Raw genomic sequence first — 9,980 nt, forward strand, 5'->3', positions numbered from 1 at the left:
AAACTGCCAGCTGATTGGCAGCATATGTTCATTCTAGGTATTAATTTGCACAGTATTTAAGTTTAAATGTAATACTAGAAAACGATAAAATTTGTCTATCTGAACTAGGAGGTAATCAAGAAAAGAAGGATAACTACAAGCTTCAAGACATTCCGCTCGACAATGCGGGCGTTACAAATCATCGGGAGAAGTCGCTCAGTGTCATTATTCAATAGCGGAAGTGGAAGCGCCTTCCTCTATAAAGTTGAGTGATCGTGCATCTGACACACCGTCGCGCGTGTGTGTCTATCGGCTGCCGTGGTTGCCTAGCGGCCTCATCTCGTACATTTACCGGCGGTGGACGCACCGCGTGTCTGACCGCTCGCGCGGCCGCTTGAACAGGGTGCGCTTCTAGAGGCTTTGTTGTCGTCAGTTTGTCAAGTGTTACACTATGGAAAGGAGTAATGGTCGATTTAAAAGAACGATATGGAAAGCATTTGTTCGCTTTGTATTGCCCGTGCTTCTGCTGCCACAGAAGGTTGCCATCGATGCTGAAGCGCGAGTGACGCCCGAGTTATCGCGCGGCGGGTCTGAATTGCCTGATGTAGTGGTAGCTGGTGGTCTTGATGGACGTGTGTACGCTGTTGATGCTTGGTCAGGAGAGGTCTTATGGTCTTTTGACTCCGGAGGCCCCATGGTTGACTCTTCGCAGTGTTTGGCAGAAGCCCCAGTCGCGGTTTCGAGCACACCGCCGCAATATTATTCGGCAGCGGCTCGACCGCACGACCAGGCAGAAGCCGACGTGGACGTCAAAGGAAAAGTTTACACAAGCACGAAAGTTGCAGACAGGCAAGAGTTGGATAATCGGCTCTTGTTTGCGCAGCGGTCGGAAGCAGTCCAGTCGTTAGCAGCTAGCACGGCCTACATTTTACAATTGGTGCCTTCGTACGATGGCAGATTGTATCACTTTTCCAAGAATGAAGTGAAAGATCTTGGAATGACGATGGCTGATATTGTCCACATGAATGGTCCTGTGCGCGTGGCTGTAGACCGAAACAATGCACCAACACCTGATCTATCTGTTGCGTATGTATTGCTGTACGGAGAAAAGACGCTGGAGACGTTTTCATTAGATGCTGTAAGTGGTTTTCGTCGCCCGTATTTGTCGTCAGCAGCATCGTCACACATGACAAAGGAGATTTTGTTTGGCCGTTCTGAATTTATGACGCGAGCGGTGCCTTCACAAAATGCTTCTTTCGCTCGATGTTTTAAAATCGCTGAATATTTTCTGGACTTTGCAGAACAGGCTCGTTGCTTGTACGAAGACAGTGATCACAATGCGGCTCCAGAGATATATGTTTTGACGAAAGATTTGAATTCGGCGGTGAGTGATAAAGGACCAAGTATTGTGGCGTTTGACCCGTGGACAAGTGAATTACTTTGGGCGTTTGAGGTTCCAGATTTTGATGTTCTTGCCGTGTACGGGATTTCGACAGCGCACGGATCTATATTTTACAAATGGAAGGTGGATGGTCCTTCTTCTACTGGCTTTTTTCGGCCAAAAACTCCACTAGATGCATCCATAAAGAGTTTGGATCAAGAGCAGAATCAAATCTACGCCGATTTTAGGGAGAAGACAGCAAGTGCTGACGGCCGAAGGCAGCGCATGCAGAAGTCCGACGCTGATAAACAACTTATCCAAGTGCGGTCACGAAACTGGGATACTACCGAGTCAGAATTTAAACTACGCAAATTGGGTGATAACTACTTTCTTGGTGCTAGTGAAGACAACAGCTTGGTGGGCTATGACAGTAATCAGGCAACGCATAATGTTCCTACTTTTCACAGGGGACAATCAGACGATATTCACAATTTACATGAAAGCATGGATCCTCGCCGCCGTAGAAGCATATTTTGGGAGCCCATCGTGAATGATGGCGAGCGAGGAGTCTTTATCACTTATACTCACGTTGTGGCCATGGGCTTGGCCGTAGCAACTTGTGGCATATTGTTAGCCTGGGGCTGCTATGTTAAAGGGTTGTCAGCTTCGCTAGCACAGACAGCCATTAAGACTATGGATCGTAGCCAATTTTTTAGATCCCATGTTCACCGCCTTATTGTTGAGCGTCCAGGAGAGGAGGACATTACCATTTCAAGTGTGATTAGTAATTCTTTCATGGTGAATGCATTAAGCGTAGATGGTCAGGTGCCACTGCTGGAAGACAGCGAGCCTGTGAACGCTTTTTTGGCGCAAGTCAATTTTCAAGTTATTGAAAGTATGCTCATGAAAAAGTTTTCCCGCCTAGCTGCCGCAGAAGCTGCAGCAGTCTTAATCAATGGTGGTCATAGTGATCCAACGCAAAAGCTGATAGAATGCGATAGAACGCATGTGTCTTCGTCTTCCCAATCACCTATGAAAACCATCGTTTCTAGAGGATTCTCATCGTCGTCTTCTACGGTCAGGATTTCTAGTCAGAAACCTACACTTGCTGTCAGCGAAATGCTATCTTTGTCATACTCTGAGGATTCCTCTTTTATGGAGAAAGATTTCTCAGGCATTTATGAAGTAGAGATGCTACCGATGGGAATGATTGGTGTAGATAATGCATCTGCGGCCTTTAACCACACATTTGACAATGAGCGGTTTGAGCAAGCAGATTTGAACGATGATATTTCTGTTGGCGAGGACTCTGCGGAAACAGTGATTGGAGCAAAAACGATGAGTTCCTCTGGAGATTCAACGACTGGAAGCTGCTGCAGCAACAATGACAGTTGTATCAGCCACGCTTTGGAGAATTCGGACGGTTATGGTATGACCTTTGCACCGGATGACAATAATATTGATGAAAAGTCACGCGACATAAGATCCAGTAGCCAAGACTTGTCTGCATCATCATCTGCTGATTCTGGCATATCTTCGAATGATGAAGAAGTTTTGTTTCCGTTTGTGTGCCAAAGTCGTTTTGTAAACGAATTTGAGGAATTATCAGCCATTGGCAAGGGCGGATTTGGTCAAGTAATGCTTGCTGAGAACCGCCTGGATGGACGCAAATATGCGATTAAGCGAGTTGGATTGAATTTGAAGACTCAGACATCGAAGACCTTACAAAAATTTCTGCGCGAAGTTAAGATCTTGGCTCTATTAGACCACACCAACATTGTGCGTTACTATCAAGCGTGGTTGGAGAAGGTTGAGGAGGGGACGCCGAAGACGTATGAAGCTTCAGCTAAGTCAGAAATGGGCTCTGCTGGTGGACATATGGAAGCAAGGAGTACAAATATACTTGCGCCAATTTCAGAGCTCGATTTCTCAGAAAATCAGCGGCAAATAGAGACGTTTTACAGCAACGGAAGTGTGACGGGTGACAATGACGGTGGATTTGATTGGGACCGAGGTTCATCTTCTGGCATTGGCGATGATTGTGGATGGAAGGAAGAAGATCTTATTGTGCGAAATAAACCACGCGCGAAAAGTGCGCTTTCCCCGCTTTCCCCTCTATACATGTCTCGTTCGCTTGGTGCTCCTGGTGATGAGTTAGATTCGTCGCTGAGTGCACTTGATTATTGCGACCACTGGCTATATATTCAAATGCAATACTGTGCAGGCCGTAATTTAGCCGACTATCTGGCTGTGCCAACTCAACCAATGGAATTATCGAGGATGTTGAAAATTTTTGTGCAAATTGCTAGTGCGTTAGCCCATGTTCATTCGTGCGGGTTGATTCATCGCGATCTGAAACCCGCAAACATCTTTGTGGCTGACGTAGAAAGAGATGAGATAAAGTTGGGCGATTTCGGTCTGTCACGCTACGCAGCAAATGTGACCAATTTGAATGCATCCGTTACCCTAGAGGACTCCCAGCAGGTGTCTGCAAATACTGGTGGGCTTCGCGAAACTGCTTTGTCGACATCGATTTGGTCTAACATGTCTGAAAGCAACGAAGTTACAGCGGGGGTTGGCACTTATCTTTACGCAAGTCCTGAACAGGTTGCTGGTAAAAAATACAATGCTAAGACTGATATATATTCTCTCGGGATGATCCTTTTCGAATTATGTCACGAACGATTTGGCACGACTATGGAGCGGTACATCACTTTGCGCGATGCCCGAGACAGCAAGTTTTCCTCAGGCCTTCGCGCGGCAAAACGATGCCCCGAGATTTTGGATATGCTTCGTATGCTGCTAAGCCATGATCCTACCGCCCGGCCATCAGCCGATGAGGTTGTGCAATGGGGACAGATGATGTACGAAACAAGCATTGCTCAAAAGGCCTTGGAAGTTGTTCGTTCGCCGCGCAATTTGGGTGTTGTAAGAGCTCCGCCATTCTTGCCGGGCATAGACCACTTGATGGCTGGTAGCTCTCTTGAGGCCGTGGTCGCTAGCACATTTTCGCTTAAGGTGGAAGCTGCGATAGAGCACCGCATTGGCGAGGATGGTGGTGAGCGCCGCTTGCCCAACCATAATTTATTGAAGCAAGTCTGCGACGTCATTGCCGGGGTAAGCAATGGCAAGGTTGAGATTAAAAAATGTGGGCTGCACATGGAGAGTGAGGGTGCAACAATTCTCGAGTTTGAGCTCGATCCGCAAGCTGCTCTTGCTGATGCCCCTGACTTTGATGTTGAAGGTACCGTAATCGTAGCGATAGAGGCTCTTACTGGAGTGCACCTCGTTCATCGCGTAAAGTAGACTGCTGCATGTTTAAACGCTAGTAAAAATAAATATTGAGTTACCATAGTACAATAAATATACCAATAAAAAGGATTCCTTCGTTACTTCAATGTCTTTGGTTGAAGTGATATTCACTCCGTTCGGCTCTTACTTTACCGCACTCAACTATGAAAACCTTCACGCCATCTCAATACTTTTCAGCGCTATCGCCGCCTGTGGACTTTGAAATGCTCTGTGAGTCTCTGGCTCTGTGGAGCTTGGAGCTTACGTCCGAGCTTTATAATTACGCAATTGCCTCCGGACCGACTCTTTTAATTCAATTCAAACAATCTAAAGAAATTAAAACGACTATCTTCGACGCTAACTTTCGCTTTTGGCGCTGGTTGCAGCAATTATATCTGCACCATAGTGCGACCAATTTATGGCAACTTGCGGTTCCACAAACCCAAGAGGCTTCCGTAAGCCCCCAATTTCTGAATGAAATCTTTGAGCGTTTCGACGACGTAAGAACCCAATTGCAATTGATACACGCAGCGGTAGATGATATTTGCTCAAAGGAAAAACAGGCCGCGACCAAGCTAAGCTGCCTTCAAGAGCAGTTAAGGCAACTTTCGACCTGCCACTGTGAATTGAAATCGCCATCCTATCGATCTCTAAGGGAGCCAGTACCGACAAATCGCTCAGTAGGGGATCGGATGATCGAAGCAAAAAGAAAGGCAGTAGAGCTTCAACTGAGCCGACTGGAAGTTCCAATGTAAGAATTGGTCGCTTGCGACAGGAAGTCATGATTTAAAAAAGGAATGGCGTTTGCATTTTTGTAGGGAAATGACTAGGCCTCGAGCTACGCTGCAAGAGGATAGTTCGGCGGTCTTATACTGGATCGAAAAATCCATGGAAGGCGGGTAAGATGTTCTATTTGATGTCATACAAGACAAACTTGTTGAGCTTTTGTTTTTATGAAGGGTGCCGTTATCAATCGACGATAGGAACAAGCAACTGGTTCTTGAGCCTTCACGAAATGACGAGACACAATTGGTAGCGGCTTCATTAGACATAGCCCCGCCATGCCTTTCCCGAACGTCTGCTTCAGCTCAGCAGCCTCCATTGGATATCGCCAAGTTTTACCAAATTCTCGCTCGAGAGCATTAGCTTTACTTTAAAAATTGTCAACTGCACTCGGCCATATTTATTTATAGGAAATACCACAACATGCTGCTTGCTCCTCATTCATTTTAAAAACGATTGAGAAGATCGATTTTCATTTTGCATTTGACCACAACCAATTGCAGTAACAAGTGTCAATATCGGTTATTTTTGTTTGGCACTTCTTTATGTAGTAAAGTTCAGGCAAAGCCCACAGGTGCTTGACTTTGGCGTAAAGAGCTTGTCATGACAACGTTGGATGGCTCGTCAGTTACTTAGGTATACATTCACACCGAGAGAGCTTTGTGGTAACCTGCTCTCGGGAATGACAAATTGTGGACAGTATGGGACTAGCGCTTTTACATTCAAATGCGACATAGTATCAAATATAATAAGGGCAGGGGGAACCTAAGACAATGAGCACGCTGGACGTAAAGGTCATTTATATTATATTGAGACTGGCTAAAACTCACCCTATGGAATAACTAAGAACGCTGTTAGCACGCCGTTTCAAACTTCTGCTCGATTAATGGAAGTAGAGGCCTCCGACGAGCTTCCGTCGCACGCGTCGTCGCGACCGATGGCACCGTCACTTCAGAAAGGTGTGGCACAAGATTTTATCATGGAGTACAATATACGCCAGCGCAGCAGCAGCTTGGACAATGAGCGTCTATGGCGGCCAGCAAGCGGCTTCGCGCTAAAACACAAGGCTGACTTGGAGGCCAAGAGATTGCTGAGGGAGCGAAAACAACAACGCGCGCGACAGATACAAGAAGGAAAAAACTGGCGAAACACTGATTCAGCCAAGGGCTCTAAGCCTAACGATCATCATGTTGTTAAGGACGTGTCTCACGACTGCCGAGGTCCCGACGAGTATTATTTGGCCACCGATATCTCCCCTGACGTACCTTCAGACTTACTTGATTTCGATCTAAGTCTCTCGGTTGATGGTCTTTCTGTTTCATCAGAGTGCTCTTTAAGCCAAGAAGAGATAGAAGCTACCGAAGTCACAAGGAGAAAGAGAAGGCAGCAAATGAAGAGGCGACAGAATAAAGCTTTATCAGACACCAGAGACGAGGCAATGACCGGAATTCCACACCCGTCACTGTTAGGAAAAGTCCTTTTTCTAAGACGCAGCACCTTACAGCGCCTCGCGGACGAACTTTATTTGAAGAAGGCAATTGCAATGCATAGTGAAAGAAAAGTCCGAGCAAACCCGCAGAGCTGCAATTTCCCAGGTGCCGCGTCTTTTGCTGATGGTCTTTTGAGGAAAACCAAAAGTACTTCGTCCATGGCTCATCAGATTGGAGGCGCAAGATTGCAAAAACTAAATACAAGCGCGAAGACTAATCCTCCTACACTTGCACATCGAAATCGACGAGCTCGAGTGATACTGGACCCATCTCGGTCAGCATGCTCTCCTGCAAACGGTCATGGATCGCCACGATTACGAAAATGTGGCGATAAACGTGACTTTTTTTTCCGCAACTTAGCTTACGAACTCCGGAACCAGCTGCAAGTCGATAAGGTCGCTGAATTTAGTGTCACGGACTTTGAGATGGCCACAAAAATCTCTCACGTGGTTTTAAATCTTTTTGTTCCTTTTCAAGGTGGTATCGTTGCCGAGAGCGGTGATACGGCTCACGAGGATAGCAATATGATTAATTCAGAGCGCGCAAAGCACCCGCTGATAGTGACGGATGGTACCGCGTGTGTCGGGGGTAATGTGCTGTCATTTTGTGACTTTTTTGCGCATGTCAATGCAATTGAGAACGACTTTTCGCGCGTGCAGATGCTGCAACATAATTTACAGGTTTTGCAAAAGACAAACGTTAAGTGCATTCACGCTAACTACTTGGACGTGATGCTGCAGCTAAAGCAAGACGTGGTGTTTCTAGATCCGCCATGGGGTGGACCAGAATACAAAGACTTGGAGAGAGTAGACCTGTTTCTTGGAGGCCAGCCGCTGCATGAGATTTGCTCGCGTCTGCAAGGTAGTACGAAGTGCATCGTTCTGAAGGTGCCAAGTAATTTTGACGAAGTTAAGTTTTCTCAAAACGTGCCTGGCAAGGTGGTAATTCGGCGCGATCTGAAAAAGATGCACCTCGTGCTTCTTGACTTCCGGTAAAACCTTACATTTGTATGAATATGCATTTCAAGTAAATCCATTAGTGACGTTACAATATACGCAACAAGTCGAAATTTTGTAATCGGTCAATTTATGACAGTTTTTTTCAAATTTATAAATGAGCTCACCCATGTGCAAGCATTTTCTTCATGAAAAGCGACCAGTCTACGTCAACAGCTTACATTCACTCTTGCTTCTAGTCAACGTCTTCCACCGATGACGCGGCAACCTTACGCTGGCGAAGCGTCGACACTTCCTCGCTCGCTGCGGTGTTCGCATAGCTGACAAGGATTTCAGCCACGTCGGCATTTTCCTCGCCCTTGGCGACCTCAGCCGCTGTTCGACCGTCTGAAGCTGTGATAGCAAGCAGCTGCTCACGATCCGTACCTGAAATACTCGACAGAAGCGCCTCTGCAGCCTCCGGTCGGCCATGAAATGCGCTCCAATGCAGAGCAGACCAACCGTCCCCGTCAACAGCAAGCACGTCAGCTCCAGCGCGAATCACTTGTCTAATGAAGTTATCTGTGTCCACAGGAGAGCCACAAGCCACCATCAGCGCAGTCCACTGGTCTTCGTCCGTCTTTGCATTAATATCCTTTTTTACCGCCTCCCACAATGCGTCAAAGTCAGCTTCGGCACCATCCGCTAGAGCATTGGCAATGGCCGCTGCGGGAGCCAAGTTTAGCTTCTCGCTATCAGAGGGTGATACAGCTGCTGTTGCCGTGGCTGCGCCGACAGCTGCAGCGGCATCCTCAGCCGATTCGCCCTCGAATCGCTCGTTCCAGATACGGCCATTCCGGCGGCCTAGAATATAAGCTTGCACGAGAGGATTATCCCAAAGATTGATAGGCATCATGACACTTTGAATCATGACGACGTGGTTGACGCCCATTTTAAAATGAATCAGCGATGAGATGCCCGCGCCAATCAGCGTTTGCTTGAGAAACTCTTTTGCTTTGGCTAGCTCGTGCGTCTCGTAGGTCGTTTCGGTGAGGTCACCGTAATTAGGCGATTGGTCAAAGGGAGACTTGACGCCAGGGACGTATATTTTTCGCGTATCGTGCTTGCGCTGGATGAGCTGCTTCAGATAAAGTCCCATCAGAAGCGCCGTGATCTGACATACAAAGAAAGCTATTCGTGCGGCCATAAGCGTTGTCTCGTTTTCAAAGTCAATCTTATTCATAAGGAACATCATGGGCAGCATGATGAGCATCCGCATGGGACTCTGTTTGCCAGCCATGGCGATTGCAGCGAAATGAGAAATGATTGGATAATGTGGTACCGTCGATGTGCAGAAAGAAAAGCTAAATGTTATAAAAGATCCTTTTAACTGGTAGAAAATGACTTGACTGGACAATCAGTTGAGCATTTTATTATAATTTTAGGAAATTGCTGCAGACACACCCAATTTATGCTACGGACACACCTTCACAAAATAGAATTTGTCTCCAGGCTTATATTCTCCCCTATTTCACCTACTTCCGTACCGCCATGTCCGCCAGTCACACGTCCACGTCCACTTCCAGGTTGTGAAAGCAAAGCCATAAAGAAAGATGAACTTACGTCAAGCAAAAGTAGCAGACACCAGGCTTCCCTTGAACTTTCAGCTTTCGAAGTTTTTGTTTCAGGTCCCCTCCCTTCCAATATTCATAGCATTGTAAGCCAAGACCAGTGAGCAGGGGCATTTCAGAAAGAAACCACCATTGTTGCCTTCTGTTGATTCAATTTCTTTGGATGATTGAAAATATTATCTTTCTGTAAAGATGCAGCATATTGGCTCGAAACATGGTGCACCTCCCCCGATTGCCCTTCCTTGTGCAGCTTCACAACCGAAATAGTGTGTAAAAACTCAGCAGTAGTTGTGTAACGGCCCCGATAAATTCACTTGCGTGTAGTTAAGGATGGTCAAATACTTAAATAATCTAGTTAGACCCACCACTCGGGTGTGGTTCACATTTGTTACCGGTTACAAAAACAAGAAGATGCTTTCACATCAGTGAAGCAATCTCTTGTTGAGGCACCGGTCTTGGCATTGCCAGACGCGAATAAGCCATTTAGCGT

At 46.6% G+C, this 9,980-nt stretch overlaps 4 protein-coding genes across 4 annotated transcripts; 3 read left to right on the forward strand and 1 right to left on the reverse strand.

Annotated features, from left to right (window-relative positions):
• Nucleotides 1-430: 430 nt before the first annotated feature.
• CCR75_007165 (uncharacterized protein) lies at nucleotides 431-4,666 on the forward strand (the record flags this gene model as incomplete). Its single annotated transcript, XM_067965229.1, has 1 exon — nucleotides 431-4,666. The coding sequence occupies one exon, from the start codon at nucleotides 431-433 to the stop codon at nucleotides 4,664-4,666; it is 4,236 nt and encodes a 1,411-aa protein (XP_067820149.1).
• A 149-nt stretch (nucleotides 4,667-4,815) lies between these two features.
• On the forward strand, nucleotides 4,816-5,797 carry CCR75_007164 (uncharacterized protein; the record flags this gene model as incomplete). The annotated part of the gene is made up of 3 exons (XM_067965228.1): nucleotides 4,816-5,402; nucleotides 5,470-5,550; nucleotides 5,611-5,797. 3 exons carry the CDS (start codon nucleotides 4,816-4,818, stop codon nucleotides 5,795-5,797), a joined length of 855 nt encoding a protein of 284 aa, XP_067820150.1.
• Nucleotides 5,798-6,320: 523 nt separating this feature from the next.
• CCR75_007163 (uncharacterized protein) lies at nucleotides 6,321-7,919 on the forward strand (the record flags this gene model as incomplete). The annotated part of the gene is made up of 1 exon (XM_067965227.1): nucleotides 6,321-7,919. The coding sequence occupies one exon, from the start codon at nucleotides 6,321-6,323 to the stop codon at nucleotides 7,917-7,919; it is 1,599 nt and encodes a 532-aa protein (XP_067820147.1).
• Nucleotides 7,920-8,115: 196 nt separating this feature from the next.
• Nucleotides 8,116-9,159, reverse strand: CCR75_007162 (uncharacterized protein; the record flags this gene model as incomplete). Its single annotated transcript, XM_067965226.1, has 1 exon — nucleotides 8,116-9,159. The coding sequence occupies one exon, from the start codon at nucleotides 9,157-9,159 to the stop codon at nucleotides 8,116-8,118; it is 1,044 nt and encodes a 347-aa protein (XP_067820148.1).
• Between the last annotated feature and the right edge of the window lie 821 nt (nucleotides 9,160-9,980).

The sequence above is a fragment of the Bremia lactucae genome, linkage group LG1 (assembly GCF_004359215.1).
Source record: "Bremia lactucae strain SF5 linkage group LG1, whole genome shotgun sequence".
NCBI lineage: Eukaryota > Oomycota > Peronosporomycetes > Peronosporales > Peronosporaceae > Bremia > Bremia lactucae.